At 35.7% G+C, this 17,068-nt stretch overlaps 2 protein-coding genes across 7 annotated transcripts in view; one reads left to right on the top strand and one right to left on the bottom strand.

Annotated features, from left to right (window-relative positions):
• Window positions 1-17,068, bottom strand: part of Nf1 (neurofibromin 1) — a 307,973-nt gene that overhangs the window by 81,173 nt on the left and 209,732 nt on the right. The window lies entirely within an intron of this gene.
• Window positions 703-8,921, top strand: Evi2b (ecotropic viral integration site 2B). The gene is made up of 2 exons (XM_004635432.2): window positions 703-810; window positions 7,376-8,921. The coding sequence occupies exon 2, from the start codon at window positions 7,399-7,401 to the stop codon at window positions 8,746-8,748; it is 1,350 nt and encodes a 449-aa protein (XP_004635489.1). The 5' UTR covers window positions 703-810; window positions 7,376-7,398; the 3' UTR covers window positions 8,749-8,921.

Below are 17,068 nucleotides of genomic sequence, written 5' to 3'. Positions count from 1 at the left end.
AAAAAAAAAAAAAAAAAACCAAAATTATTCGGTGAAAATAATTTAACTATACTTTCACCTGGGCTTATGAATGAGGAAATAACATAAGCACTTACTGGTTACCTACTGTATATGAAGCATTTATAGATATTATCTTATTTAATATTCATAATAATCCAATAAACGAAATACTCTTTAAGTGAAGGAAATGGTGACTCAGAAGTGCAGTAATTCCTCTAAGGTCATACAGATAAACAAAATACAAAATTTATTTCTTAAAATATGAAATCTCAGCAAGGTATGGTGACATATACTTGTAATTCCAGCACTCAGGCTCAGGCAGCTTTGCAACACCTACCTGGGTAATAATTTAGTGACTTTTGGCAGCCCTGCTTCGGCTCAGGATGTATCTCAGCGTGAAGGAGGTGGTGGTTAGCAGGTTCTCACTATGGGTACTGACCAAATGGTGGCAAGTTTTCCTTTAAATATATAATTTCTTCAGGGCTCTATTCTAAGTATTTAAATTACATAATCATAATACCAGAGAGTCTCAAATATATACTTATAAATATTAATTAAAGGCAATCAAATCATATACACTGTGTTTCAAAATAAGTTCTGTTAAAGTAGTACATTTCTTAGTCATTTTGTGGCTTATTGCACTTCCGGCAACAGCTATTGATAAACTTCCTCTGTTCTACAGACACCATTTCAGCGTGTTAGAAGGACCATTTTTAATCTGAATTGAACCACCCCTTTTACTTTCTTAGCCAAATCATCAACATGTCCTGTTAGAACAAGAATTTAGCATTCTGCGAAAGAAGGTAACAGGTAAGACAATTTTCCCATAGGCCATCTGGTTTAATTTTTATTTTATATAAAATTTATTTTAAAAACTAAAGTATTCTTACTGTTTTAAACTAAATTTCTCATAGTTCAAAGATGTTTGTAACAGGTTTTTATGATTTTACTGAATGGAATTTTTAAAAATTCAATGCACTTGCCTTAGAGAAAGATGTTCATCTAAATTTTTATAAGCCTTATAAAGTTTATTCAATCAAAATGTTTGTTTAGCTTTGTATTAAAAAAAAAAAACTACTGATGTAGCAGGTAAAGCTAAGGGCTCGATATAAAACTATACTCCATAGGCTATAACTCAATTTAAAATCTCCAACTATTAACTGTTAAAAATTTTAGGGCCTGAGAGTATAGCACAACGTGGTGGAAAACTTGCCCATTATGCATGAGGCTCTATCTCTGGCACTTGGAAAAATATTCTAATTTTATTGTGGTCTTGAACTCACAACGTAGCCCAGGCTGGCCTTAAAGTCACAGCAATCCTCCTGCCTCAGCCTCCCAAGTGTTGGGGTTACAGGCATGTGCCACCATACTTGGTCGTTTAATTTTTTATACAAACAATTTCATATTTAATAATAGTATGAAAATATAGTTCATTTTAAAGCATCCCAAGACAACATATATTCACATTGTATACATGTTTATTTCTACTTTGTTCTTGGAGCCTTTAGCAGTGTACATAACAAAGGAAAAAAATCTACTGAAGAAATAATAGAAAACTGTTCATGTATATGGACGATGCTTACTCTGTGAGAGAACTAGGCAATTACAAAGTGAATTTGTCCTCTAAATAAAAAGTTTGCTGGGCTTGGTGAGACACACCTGTCACGCCAGCACTGGAAAGGCTGAGGAAAGAGGATCACTACCAAGTTCAAAGCCAGCCTGGACTACATGGTGAGTTCAAGGCCAGCCTGAACTACTTAGCAAGACCCTGTTTCAAAAACAAAACAAAACAAAACAAAAAAAACAAACCAAACAAAAATATAGAACTAAATAAAAAGTCTACTAGAACAGCAATTTTAAGAATAATAAATTCATAGTGGGTTATAGCCTTTCTCAACACTTCAGTCCATTTTGGATTTTGTCTAAGAACTATTACAAAAGTCAGAAAATAAATTTTTAATTGTTTTTTTAATCTAGTTCCAAATTTAAAGTTTATAATAGTGTGTTTTTCAACTATGTAATTGCTATATAATTCTTAGAATCACCAATTCTGAATAACTGAGTTTGCTAAACATAAATCTTATGCCCTTCAATGTCTACTCTTTTTAAAGGGCCACAATTTTTTTCAGAAGCTTAACTCAGTATGACAGCTTACAGGCCTACCATCCAATACTTCTATAACTGTTTTCACAGAATCACAGGACTAACTTGAATGTTCTAGTACTTCCTTTCGTATGTTTTACACAACTCTATCTCCAAATATTACTTATATGCCAGTTTCCAGAAAGCTTACTTCTCCGTGCTTCACAAAGCTGTAAGTACGTTGTGAAATGTACTGGAGCATGAAATGGAAGGGCTCTGATACAAGACGGAAATGGTTTCTGCATTAGTGCCACTGCTTAGGGCTGTGACACTCTGTCAGGTTACCCAACTTTCTCTGTTCTCAGTTTTCTTTTTAAGATAAAAGTATGACTACCTACAAGATTAAAACAGTACCTAGCATTTGGGGTGGGGCCTCAGTAAGTGGTAGCTAGTACTACTGATAGCAGATGGCCATCTAAGACTATTCTGGGCAGCCTGAAATCAATTTGCCACTCAAAATATTCAAAATATAATTTGTTGTTTTCTTCCTCTTATAGTTTCAAAACTTCACTAGTTGGAAATACCACAACTACTAAATTTTAATGTTAGATTTGCACTTCTTAACATATTGGACTCTACAACATTTATTTTAAATGTAGGATCTTTTTATGTACTTATGCATTATATTTATATGAACTTGTTTAACACATGGGGACTCCTGCTTCACTGTAATTACCTTTAACATGTCTTTTCATTAAAAGTTTAAATTTTTCTTCTTTTTAAACACTTCTAAATATTCAGGAAAAACAAAGGATCAAAATTACAGATTTAAAACTCCAAGTGGCAGCCTAAAACAATGAGTAAAATGTTGCCATCTGAAGGTTGGTAGTTCATTTCTGGCACAATTACATATAAGATGTGTGTATACAGATTCTCTGGAGTAACTGACAACTATGCTTCTTGGATAGTGTCAGGGAAGATGGGAGAGGAAAAAGGAAGGAAGGAGGAGAGAAAAATGAATCTTAAAACTTGAAGCACTCAGAACTTGAAATGAAAAATAGCATGTTTCATTAAAGTTCCTCACCCTGGTCAGACCTTTCTTCTTTGTTGGTTTCCATACCCACACAGGCTAGTGTGAGGGAACTAGATTTGTGACTGCTTATCTACTTAATCTTTCTGTAGCTTCATTTTACCAATTTCAATCATCAATAATAACTTGTTGCTAACTACATAAGCCACCAATTTTTCCAATTATTTATTAACTTCCTTTTTTTCAATGCCTTCGTTAGTTAACTGATCTTCCTTTCTCCTATATTCACTAGTTCCTATAATTTATCTTTTTCCTTTGTATTGTTCTGTGTCTCTTTGCACAGCCTTTTCTACATTATTCTACATTTCTTTTAATTTGCTTCTCTAATATTGTTGTTGTTACCTCCATTACCTGCATAAACAATGAATACTTCAGGTACATAACACTTAAATATTAAAAAAAATCATTCCTTGCTGGTGGTAACACTGGCTTCTCACTGCTATGAAAAAGGCAGGTTTTTCCTCTTACAGCTATATTCCCCATTTCTTTTAAAGTTTGCTGTCTCTTCTCTACAGTATTCTAAATTGCTGTGGTAAGACAGTAACTAACACATTCTAGTATTCTAATGTAGCAGATTCTAAGAGGGTATAAACAGTGAATTGAAGAGTGAGAGAAGTAGTAGGCTAGATAAAAAATATAATTTTGTTTCAACATTTCTTTAACCTTTATTAAGACAAATGAAAATCACATGGGTGTTTCTACAAACTTACTGCTGACATAAGAGGATATGAACCTATCAAAATTGGTCTTACAAACTAACCTTGGTTTATAATTAGTTCCTTCTTGGGCTCTTTCTTCTTTTACTATCTTTTTCAGCTAACTAAAAGGAGGAACTATATGGTTTCTTTATTTTAAGCAAAGTCACAAAAGAGGAAACACTTCTGGCTGTAAGCAATTCATGGCCTATATTTTCTGTTACTTTGGAAAGTAGTTTCTAAAAACATTTTTAAAAAATATTGAAGAATAACATTTTCTAGCAAAGTCTATTCATTTGTTATCTATAAAAAGAGGATTGAAAATGCATGAGTGAGGATCACAAACGCTGAGACAAATCCCTGTATCTACGTCAAGAGTTTAAAAATTTTCCCTTTTAAACATTTTGCAAACTGAATTAAAAACCTGAATTTACTTAGATTTTATCTTCTCTGCTTATCTTCTAGTAGAATTCTTATTTTAGAATTGTTATTTCAATTTGCTTATTTGTAAATCATGGAATCATTCCTCATAGAGCGATTTAAAGGTCAAATTAAAGTAACCAAAACATGCGGGAAAATATAAGCCATAGTATGTTCTAGATAAGTATTATTCTTTGTTTCTTTCTCCCTTTCTTCTTCAAAGTTCTTTATAATCTTATTAAGGGAATGAGAATAACAAAAGGAAAATGTGAAAAGCTAAGTAATAAAATATTTAAGAGTCTACCAGTGTAAATGAGGTATGTATATGAAGAATTATCTAAGGAACCATAAGACAATGAATTATGAAGAACAGAATCTGTGAATCGCTGATCTTTTTGGGCTGTGGTCAGTCACAGCGAACTTGGTTTAAGAAGAGAAATTTAAAATGATGTCTGCAAGAAGACAGGTTCACATACACAGAAGGAGGAAGAAGGTAGAGTTGGGGGGAGGGAGTCTAAGAGAGTATAAAATAGCAAAGTTAAAAACATCTGTTCAGGGAGAAAAAGTTTTTGTTTAGAAATCAAACAAGGAAGGGCCAGTGAGATAGTTCAGGGGTCTCAAGCACCTGTTTAGTCAAGCTTAGGAAGACGCAAGGGACCCCGCCCTCAGGGCCTACTCAGCTGGCTAAAAAAAAAAGAAATCATACAAGGAAGAAAAGTTTAGAAGTTTTACTAGAAGAGTAATGGGAACAAGCGAAGGATTACTAGCCAGACCACATACGCTTTTAGAGTAAATCATCTCCAATGCACGCTCTGAAGGAGAATTACTGTCAAGTTTATGCTTGAAGTATTACAGAGAAATACACAGAAAGAGACAAAACAAGGAAGACATTTTTTATCTTTCTAGGGCCATTTATCAACACTGCTGTACTAGATGGCAAGGGAAAAGCCAACTCAAGGTGAAAAGTCCATTTTAAAATCTTTTATTGTACCTTATAATAAAGCATTAAATCCTTTTTAGATAATCTACTCCCTCATAGAAAAACTATAGTTTCTTACTATGCATATAAGGATCTAACACCCTGGTGAGATGCAACACAAATGTACTGTCCTCAGAGCTACAAGTTTTCTTAGTGTTAACTTCTCACTTTTTGGGGAACTAGGAATCCAACTCAGGACCCTGTGCTCACCAAGCAGGCACTGCACTGCTGAGCTATATCCCTGGCCCACTTCTCACTTTAGAATAAGGCAAGTAAGAATAGGAGATATTAAGGGGCTGTTTCTCATGGTTAGGTAGGCACTTCGGTGGCACAGATATAAGTAAAATGTGGAATTTAACTCTTCAAAACTTATCATCTGTTATATTCCAAGAAAGGCCCTCCCCGACACACTTAGAAATGTGCCCCCTTTTCTGTGCCTGTATGTTCCTCCTCGCTAGAATATTTATTTGCTTAATTAGTTCTTACAAACCTTTTAAGGTTCAGTTGAAGTTTTACTTCTCTGGCTAACTTTCTCTGAAGCTCTCCTAGGCTAGATTAATTCCTTTGCGTACTTCCTGAATATCCCTTTGAGGAAAATTATCAAATTAATGTAATTCTTTTTTACCTGTTTATTTTTACCGCACAAAATCTAGACTACCTAAAGCCATGAACCAACCTACTTTTCCTTTCTTCCTCCTTCCTCTTTTTAATATCCTAAGCCCAAAACAGAGCTTGATACAAAGATAACACCAATGCATGAATGGAAGTAGCAGCAGACTTAATCAATTGGCTAAGGCTGGCTTCAATAGATTCAAAAGACATTCTATGATTCTGAGACTAGGACTGAAGTGGGTCCTATCTACAAAAATGGGACTATTAACATAATGACAGAGTACTAGACACTATGGATGCTGCGAGGGTTAGGGACATTCCATATTCCACACATGCTCTAATAGGAAAACAAAAAGTTTGCAAGAGGAATCATGTGTATGCACATGTGTGTTGAGTTTTATACTCAGGGCCTTCCCACTGAGATGCATCTCTACCACTGTTTTTTTGTTGTTTTGTTTTAAATTTTGAGACAGGCTTGCCAAGTTACTGAATTTCCCAGATTGGGCTTGAACTTATGACTGCTGGAAATCAGTTTTGAAGTAAAGATGAATTCCATTTCAAATATGTTGAATTTGCTGGTAGTGGGATATATGTACAAAATGTCCACCAAAAAGTCTCCAAATGAAATCAGAATAAATAAATTTGGGCTGGATGTACAGGTTTGGGAGTTATAATGTAAAAGGTGAGAACTGAAAGGTGAGAATAGAAATTTTATAGAATCTGGAACAAGAGAAAAGAGAGCTAACTAAACACCAAATATCTTTATGTAGGAAATGGGAAAGGGCAAAGAGGGCTAGTGAAAATGACATGAAATGTCAGGGCACTGTATTGCACACCTGTAATCCAGCACTTGGGAGGCTAAGGCAGGAGGATTGCTATGAGTTCAAGGCCAGCCTGGGGTACATAGTAAGTTCAAGGGCAGCCTGAATTACAGAGTGAAGCCCTGTCTAAAACAACCCAGAAAGTGTCATGAAAGGAATTAGACTACATTATAAAGTTATTCAAAATATCAGTGAAGGCACAGTCAATAGTGTCAAACATTGAAGAAGGAAAACAGGACAAGTAAAGACAATTGGATTAAGGAAAGAAATGGTCTCTGGTATTCTTCAAAGAAGCAAAATAAACACAATTCTGGTATTTCACTAGAGAGTGAACAAGTAAAGAGCACATGGGCTCAGCACACCAAGCCGATGTATTTGCCAAGTACGACGTGAGAGATGAATAATAGAAGGAAGTGGGAGTGGGGACTGCAGGACCTAATAGAGAGCTTACAAAACAACTGAGGGGTCACTGTCCAAGAAGTCCAAATGCTATATGCTGAGCTGCAGTACATTTAAGAGCTGTTTATACTAGCCTATTGCATCAAGTGTAATCTGGAATAAATAGTAACCAGGCACTTACCTATTTTATGCCAGACACTGCAATGAAAAGTCAAATGTAACTAGACAGCAAATAACAATTAACTGTCTTTCTTTCTTTCTTTCATTATAAAACCAGTGTTAAGGACGAAAAATTTTGAAATGGATCCCAAACATATCATCTTAATTTTATTTTTTGGATATTTGAATAATGTGTTCTTCTCAAACACAGAAACAAATACAACAGAGAAGACACAGTCTACTTTATTTACATCACCAATATCATATGTCTCAGATAATGCTCCAAGTGCAACAAGGAATACTTTGGATCAATCAACACATTTTAGTAACATTTCTTCTGGACAACTAATATCAATGGCTAAACAATCAACATCAACTATTTCTGTCTCTTCTGGAAAACCAGTAGCTTACTCTTCTGCTAGACCACCTACCTATAACATCACCAGACAACCAATACCAACAGTCAACACCTCCTTCCCATCGACAGCACTGCCTGTATTCACCTCTACTAGAAAGCTGCCATCTTCTGCCCACACTTCCACCAGACCATCACCGACACCATCTGTCTACCCTCCCACTGAACAGCCATCATCACCTGTTCACACTTCTTCTGGAAACCCAGTACTAACAACTGTTGGTGAGCTATCCACATGGTCAATATCAACAGTCAAAAACTTACCTAGGAATACACCAGATTTCATTTTAGATACTACCAGTGACAAGGAAGTTATTAAAAAAACAGATTATAGTTCAACAGCTGGCATATTAGTTGGTACAATTCTGACTTTTATGTTGGTATCTATAATCATGATTGTACTATGGAAATGCTTGAGAAAGCCTGTTTTACATGATCAAAATTGGGCTGGTAGGTCGCCATTTGCTGATGGAGAAACCCCTGATTTGTGTATGGATAACATTAGAGAAAATGAACTTTCCACAAAACGTCAATCAGTTGTTTCGTTTATGACTTGGAAACCCAAAAGCCCACTTTTAGCAGACGACTTAGAAGTTAAATTGTTTGAATCAAGTGAAGACACTGAAGATGCCAACAACCCCAAAACAGAAGAAAAAAAAGATCAAATAAATGGTATATCAGAGGACAGTGCTGATGGGTCAACAATTGGTACTGCGGTTTCCTCTTCGGATGATATAAATCTGCCTCTGCCACCTCCCCTTCTTGATTTGGAAGAACAGGACAGTAACCAATCTGACAAACCCATGATGATAGCTCTATCTCCTCTTCCAAATGATTCTACCAATGTCCAACCATCTCTAGAAGGCCTAAATCAAGACTGTGAAGATCCTAATTCTGGTATTGAACAGTCATTTCCACTACCCCCTGAGTCATTTAACTTGCCTTTGCCACAAGAAGATTTTATAAAAAATCAAGATGATTCCAATGAGATTCAGTGTCAAGATCTCTCAGTTCCTCCTGACTCTGATCAAGATCTTGACAAATCCCTGCCAATACCACCTGCAGAACTGCTATAAATATTACGACTTGCTTTATAGCCAAATTTCCATCTTTTGTTCTTCATGGGACAGAGTACATAAAATGATAAATGGCAGCCAACTTTGATTTTTATTCAGGAACTATCTGAAATTTGCTTAAAGCCCATGTGTGTAAGTGGAATTAGTAATAATAAAAAAGTTACTAAAAAAAAGTGGAGCTAAAAAAATTCTATTAAGAGTGATGTATTTATTAGCCATAGTCCCTATCTTTCAAGTACAGTATATTTTACCTATGTGGATGGCCTATATATCTCAATAACTGAATCTTTTTTTGGAAAGAAGCATTCCACATATACTTATCCCCCAACTGATTTTTCTGTGAAGTGCTATTATACACCTATTTTGAATACATAAAATTGTTTTTCCATTTCAGAGTGTGGGGTGGTGAGAAAAAGGGGTTAAATGCATACTCCCAAGTTTCAAGTTAATACTTCACATGCTAAACCAATATTCCAAATTTATGAGAATGAGAGATTAAAAGGCAGGTTCAGAGAGAGAAAATTTTTCTTTCTTTCTTTCTTTTTTGGCCTCACTGGCATTAGTAAGATAAACATATTAAAACATCAAACTGGAGGGATAGACTGGGAATATCCTGAAAATAATATGAACATGTGCAATAAAATGCAGACATTTTTCTATTAAATTGGGAGAGAACAAATCTTAAAGCTAGCCTATTTTTTTAAAAAATGAAGTCTTACAAAGGAAGGGAGGAATAGAAGGAAGGACACTTTGTCACTATACATTTAAATCCATTTTAACCACCTTTTTTAAAATGTAGAATTTCATCTTTTATCTACTACCTGACAACTGATAAATGTGACATACTAGAGCTGAGCTTGGGCCCAACCTTGGTCAAAGGGGACATGAAGAGTGGTCACACTAGACCCAGACACTGGCCTGTCACAACAGAAGCATTTCTTTGCCCATGAAATACATTATTTTTCCTCCTTATCCCACCTTAGCTCCAGGAAAAGAGTCACTTAGAAATATCACAGCTTTATTGGTAGCTTAGCTTTGGAGAATCTCTCATGGTTCTAGAGGTTTTGGAATAGACTCTAGTATTTATTTGCAGCAATAGTGCTCAGGAAACTGACAAAGCCCTATCTATAATAAAAACCAGTAGGGTACTGGACTCTGAAATTTTAGATGCGTTTTTTTTTTTTTTTTGTTTTTTTTTTTTTGGCAGAACCAGGGATTGAACTCAGGCCCTTGAGCTTTCCAGGCAAGCGCTTATTCTACTGAGCTATCTCCCCAGCCCCTGGACTCTGAAATTTTATACACAATGCTTGTTCTTCAGTCTTTAAAGCCATCCCTTACTATCATAGCATCTTTTCTCTCATTGCCAAGGCAATATACTCCCCAACATCCAAAGTTACAGGGAGGAAAAGTTTACTGATCTCACAGTTTCCAGAGGATCTAGCCATAATCTGCTGGCTCCAAGGAACGGCAGCACATGGCAGAGGAGCAACAGTTCATGGTGGTGAAGACAGCAAAAACAAGAAGAGCAAAAGGGGAGAGCAAGCCTCATTTTTTTCTCTTATATTGAATATAGGCCGCCCTGTCTAGGGCGAGAGTAGCACTTACACTCTCCAATCTCAGCACCAGACCATGCAACCAATCACAAATTCTAGATTTAGTTACCTCTGAAAAGCTTGCCCCTCATGACACCAGGAAGCTTTGGGGGACATCCAGACACAAATCATAATGACCATTTATGCTTTTTATCTGCAGGAGTACTTCCTTGAGCTACTTACTTTTCCTCATTACGATGTTTAATCTTTTATTTACTTGGTACAAGGTCTTGCAGTGCAATTCAGACTTCTAGTGATCCTCCTGTCTTAGTCTCCCCAGTGCTGGGATTACAGGTGTGTGCTACCATGCCCAGTTTTGGTGGCCAGCATGGTGTGCCTGGGGTTCTGGGGCTGACATGTCATGTGGTACTGGGGATTGGACCCTGGTCCTTGTGCTTGGCAGGTAGGCGCTTAGACTGCAAAGCTATCTCCCCAGCCCAAGTATGAAGTTTATCACATTACATTGGTTCTATTTTGTCTTTCACATTAAAAATGTTTCTCTTGTGTTTATAGAAAAATTAGCATTTTGTGGTGGTTCTGAATATTAAAAAATTAGCATTTTTGGGTGGTCCTGAATATTAAAGCCAGAGCCTCACATATGCTAAGTAAGCGTCCTACCACTGAGCTAAATATCTAGCCTTTTACTTATTTTTGAGGTAGAATTTTGCCAAATTACCCAGGTTGGCCTTGACTTTGAAACCTTCCTGTCTCTGGGATTACAGGCAGGTATCATCATGCTGGCTCACATTCAGCTTTGTTTTTTTGGGACAGGGTCTCACTGTGTAGTCTGAGCTGGGCTCACACTTACGGCCACCCCGCCTCAACTTGGCAACTGCTGACAGTACAGGCTCACGCACCTGCCCTGGCTTCAGACTTAGGACTTGAAGGCTAATTTACCCACCAGCAGTGAGGTTGGAGAAGTTTTCATTATTCTTTTTTGTTTGTTTGTTTGTTTTGAGGAACCGGGGATTGAACTCAGAACCTTGCCCTTGCCAGGGAAGTGCTTATTCTACTGAGCCATCTCCTCGGCCCCCATTATTCTTTTAAATGTAAGTATTTTAGGGTAAATAAGTAATATTTTTATATTTGGTTAGTCTTGAGACATGCTTGGAATCATCCTAACACTTCCCATTTCACAAATAAAATAGTTGCCAAAAGGGCTTGTTCCACATTTTTGCTCTTTTATCTTCTTTCCTGAAATCTTAAAAGATGGGTATTGGGAAATAAAGAGAAATACTGACTTTCTCAGATAAACAGCAGTTGATGACTTGGTCATAGACTTGTATGAATTCTTCAAACTCTACATGCAGCCTTTTTCCTTCAATTCTTTGCACAAGAACAGATTTGACAGCCTCTGTACTGTTTTTGTTTGTTTATTGCTTTGTAAAGAAAGTATCTGCTAGGGGAAACCTATTTCACATTGACAAGACACAATTTTTCTCTACTGAGGTTAGTGGAAACTGAGTAGACAAACAATGACAATCTTTGTTCAATCATCAGGAAGAAATGGAAGCTAATAAAAGAAATTCTTGGAGAAAAAAATGCTGGAGCAAGCCCAGCACGGTGGTGCATGCCTGCAAATTCTAGTACTAGGGAGGCTGAGACAAGAGGATCATCGTGAGTTCAAGTTCAATCTAGGTTAACATAGTAAATTCAAGGCTATCCTGAACTACACAGCAAGACTCTGTCTCAAACAACCAACCAAGCTGGAGCAAAGAAAAACCTAGCAAAAAGATTATAAAGAATCAGAATGGAGAATAGAGTTTATTTCAAGAATACAGACTACAGAAAGACAAGGTATGTGGAAATTAAAGGTAAACTTACATCACATCACTTAACTAGTGGTGCTCTTACCAGATTTGCATTAACTGGATTCAGAAACAACCCAGAAAACAATCAAGTTGATTTGCTTAGAAATACTTCCATGGCTGAGTTTGTTCCCTAATTTGTGGTCTAACACACTTTCTACTTATACAGAACCAAAGTGAATTTAGATTTTGGACTCACACACACAACACAACACATACACATGAGAATTTTATTTGGTGGTGGTGGTGATTGGGAGATACTAGATTCAATTCCTAACACAAACAAAACAACAAAAACACTGGTACTGCTACATGATTAACAAATAGATTAATGGAACAGAAAAGAAAGTTCAGAAATACTCAAACACTAAATCAGTAGGAATAAGTACTGAGACAACTGAATAGACATTTGGAAAATGATAAAATTAGATTCACACTTCAAACTACATTAGAACAAACATCAAGTAGACCAGAGATCTAAATGCAAAACAAGCAATCATACATATAATACAAGAAAATATGGCAGAGTTCCTTTATAATCTGGTAGTAGGAAAATATCTTTTTTAGCTGAGACTGAAAATCTGGAAGCAATAAAGGAAAAAAGTTCAATTACATGAAACATTTAAATGTCAAAAAACAAAAAATAACATAAAAAACATCAAAAGACAAATGATAAAGTAGAAAAATAGTAGCAACTTAAAATCAAGACAAAGTACTATTATCTCAGAAACTTAAAAAGCTCCTCAATATGGGAGGGGTAATCCGCAACATACTAAAAATTGTACAAAACATATAAAAAACAGTCAGAAAAAAAAAGGTAAATGGCTGTTTAAAAAACATAAGGTATACAACCTCTTCATAATTAGGAAGATATATTTAAAAGTACACTCAATGCCATTTACCTATAGAAGTGATACAAAAGTTCAACAACAAAGTCTACAGTGAATTGCTAGTGGGACTAGAGGAATTTAGTAGCATGTAAGGAAATTCTAAATGCATTCTTAATTTTGTGTCCAGCAATACTAATTCTATGAAGTATTTGTAAAATTTCACTGGCAAAAACAGAGAACTATTCAGGCACAAGGGTATTCACTATGGCATTATTTGTAACAGTAAAAGTCTGGAAACAACTCAGATGCCCACCAACAGAGGGTGATCAAATAAACCATGATATATTCCCAAATGGAATACCACATATAATGAGATGGATCCCTATCTATTCAGATGGAATGACCTTGAAGATACGTTATGAAGAAGAAAAAAAGAAAAGATATAGTATCTAACCTTTTATATAGGAGGGGAAAAGAACACATACATATAAATATATATTTGTGTATGTTCACAAGAAGAGCTAAGATTCAACAAAAAGCCAATAAGAGCAGCTACCAATGCAAGGAGAAAGAAACTATGGCAGAGGGGCCAGAGAAACAAGCTTTAGTGTGTGTGTGTGGGGGGGGTACAGGGGATCGAACTCAGGACCATGTGCTTGCCAGGCAAAGTAAAATTTTTTTGAATATACCTTATTACACAATTTGACTTGAGGGATCCCTAAAAACTGAAATTGGCTGAAAGGAAGAACCTAAATTTTTCTTAAGATCATGATACAGAAATACAGAAAGAATTATTTCAAGTTGCCTTAGAACAGAACACACGATTATATATTCTTTTTAAAAATCTATCTTAAGAACAGTGATGCAAAGAAATCTTAAAATTTTATTCAGTAGTCTGTAAACTACTTGTATCATTTGCATTATTTTGAAAGTATTGTGGGATGATGCAAATAAGCAATTATGTTAATACTGATAGGAACCACTTACAGAAAATGAGGGACAAAGAACAAATTAAATCTTTCCAAAGAAGGAAAAAAATAAATCCAGAATGAACAGTATTCTAGAGAAGAACTGGAAAAAGTAAGAGGAGCAGGGAGCTGGCAAGACTGACCCACTCAGATTTTTTACATGATAATTTCTATTTTGTCAGTTCTTTTGTATTTTTAAAATAATTTATTGACCAGCCTGAAGTACATAGCAAAACCCTCTCAAAAAGACAAAATAAAAGCTTACTGTATTTTAAATATCTATAAGTCTTGCACCTTTATCTAAAAATCCAAAATTGTGTTGGCACTTAAAAGTCTTATAATTAAGAACATTTCAGAGGGCCGGCCAAATAGCTCAGCAGACTAATGTGCTTGCAAGTAGGTGCAGGGGTCAGGGGTTCCATCACCAGGCCTGCTATGCTGGCCCTGCCCCTGGGGTGCACTGAGACGTGGATTGAGACTGGGTGGGGTGGAATGCACCTGTAATCCCAGCTCCTGGGAGGCTATAAACAGGTGGATCACTATAAGTCTGATCTAGTAGTGAGACCCTGAACACTCTGTAGACCCTTCTCTAAAAATAAAAAAAAAATTAAAAATTTTAAAAAAAGAACATTTCAAATTTTAGATTTCACTCAACTGGTGAAGTCCATACATGTATTCCAAAATCTAAAACACTCCAGTATCTGAAATGCTCCTGGTCCTACTCATTTCAGATAAGGATAATGAACCTGTACCAAAAGCTGAGAATACTTTGATTCTTTATTATTTGAGACAATTTATATTATCATTTTAAAAAAAATTTATTTGTGTGTGTGTGTGTGTGTGTGTGTGTGTGTGTGGCCAGCTTAGCCCACCAGGGGGCGGGGCTGGCTGGCATGTCGTGCTGGGGGATTGAACCATGGTCCCTGTGCTTTAGCTAAGCTTGTTCTAAGTAGGTGCTTTAGACCACTGAGCCATCTCACCAGCCCCTATCTTATCATTTTAAGAAGGAAAAGAATTATAGATTAAATGGGATAGCCAGCCAGGCATGATGGTATGTGCCTATAATCCCAGCACTCTAGGAGGCTAAGGCAGGGACTGCAAGTTCAAGCATAGAAGGGACAATTTAGTGACTTAGCAAGACTTTGTCTTAAAATTAAAAAAAAAAAAAAAAAAGTCCCAGAAACAGAAGTCATTTCCTGGCAACATCTTTCACAATGGTGGAATGATATATCCTAGCACATAAAAGAATATGTAGACTAATTTACTGTGTAATTTAGAGTGGTTGCCAATATAAGTGTAATTCTTAATTTTGGCATCCTTACCTAAATGTAATTAATATGTCTGAACAGTATCTAAGAAATAGTGTATTCTTAAAATCTAAACCTCTAAAAAATTATTCTTCGAATATGAGTACTTTGTCATTATCACTATTACACATGGTGCGAGGGTGAAGCCCACTGCTTTTGCACCAAATTACATTCCCAGCCCTTCCAAAATTGTACATTTTGCGAGAGGGTCTTGCTAAAGTGTTCTGCTGGGTCACCGAATTGCCAGGCTGGGCTGAAACGTGTAATCTTTCTGTCTTAGCCTCTAAGGGTACTGGGGTTACAGACACGTGCCATTATGCTTGGCTGGCTATTCCATTTAATCCTATTATGTTATGAGAATTTCTTAAGAATGAACTGTTATAATTCAAATGTATTAGAATCATTCCTTTTTCTTTTTGAGAATTTCACATTATCTTTAAGTATATGAAGCAAAATGTTTCTAAATTTCAAATGAGAAACACTGTCATTACTAGTATATTAGAATTTTATATTATATACAGCAGAATACAGAACAAATCCAGATTCATTAGTTAATAATATAAGATGTACAATATGGTCTTTGTGTGTGTGTGTGTGTGCGCGCGCGCGCACGCTGGGGATCAAACCCAGAGCCTTGTGTATGCTTGGCAAGCGCTCTACCACTGATGAGCCATATCTCTAGTCCCATGTCCTTTCTTTTAAATAAAAGTACTGATAAGTGTAACAGAAATGGATACCTCAACTTCCATGCTGATGTAATGAGGCTTCCTTAAAATAAAGGAGAAATTCAAGTGTTCAGTAAATTGATCCTTAGTCCCATCCCTTGAAATGAAATAGTGTATAGCTGAGCTGAGACAGAATTTGAAATGCCAAAAGCAACCCATTCTCAATTTCCATCATATCGCTGAATTTGTATCCTGAACACATTACTTTTAAGCAGTGTGACTGATGACTGGTTTCTGAAATCCATAGAAAGAATCTAGTGTCCAAGTGAACCTTCAAAGTAAAGTGGCAATAAAACACCTAATCAATAATAAATTTCTAATGTTGCGGACTTAAAAAATGTAGCTTCTTTTCAAGGAACATTAGTTTTACATAAAAGATTTCTAGAGCCTAGGATGTAGCTCAGCAGCTTAAGTGCCTGCCTGGCAAATGCAAGATCCTGAGTAGGATCCCCATTATAAAAACCAAAAAACCAAAAACCCTAGAGTATAGCTTCTCTCCTAAGAAAGTAAACTAAATGTTTTAACATAATAAATTGTTTGGAGATTACATTTAAAATAATAATAAATGAAATTTAAAGAAAACCAAAGGGCTTCTAGTAATTAAACATAAAAGGATTGTTCTCACACGTATTGTGCTAACAACTTGATTTTCAAATGATAATTGGGTAATGAAAATGACATAAGTTTATTTGCTTTTGTTTTTAAGAGAAACTAGCCATTCTAGAAATTAGATTTGCATTTTAATATATTTACACAGTCCACTAAGAATAACAGTTATCACAAATCTGATCCTACTTTATAACCTAACAAAAGTTCTTTTACATTATTTCATGTGATTTTGAACCTACAAGCTTTTTCAGAAACAATAAAACACTATGAAGAGCCCATTTGAAATCGATACTTTTAAAAACATACAGTCAAATAAATGGTCATTCATTTAGTATCAAAAACATCTACAGAAAAAAATAATACTCATGTCCACTTAGCATCTATGGTGAATTTCATGAAGACTGAAAAATACATAATCCAAAATACGTTTTAAAAAAGTTTACATTACCTTAGAAGCTGAAAATTCAAAGCTAAGATGTGC

The sequence above is a fragment of the Octodon degus genome, unplaced genomic scaffold, assembly GCF_000260255.1.
Source record: "Octodon degus isolate 3935 unplaced genomic scaffold, OctDeg1.0 scaffold00072, whole genome shotgun sequence".
In the NCBI taxonomy this organism is placed as follows: Eukaryota; Metazoa; Chordata; class Mammalia; order Rodentia; family Octodontidae; genus Octodon; species Octodon degus.
The sequence above is the reverse complement of the archived record's forward strand: the minus strand, read 5'-3'. Positions and strand labels throughout refer to the sequence as shown.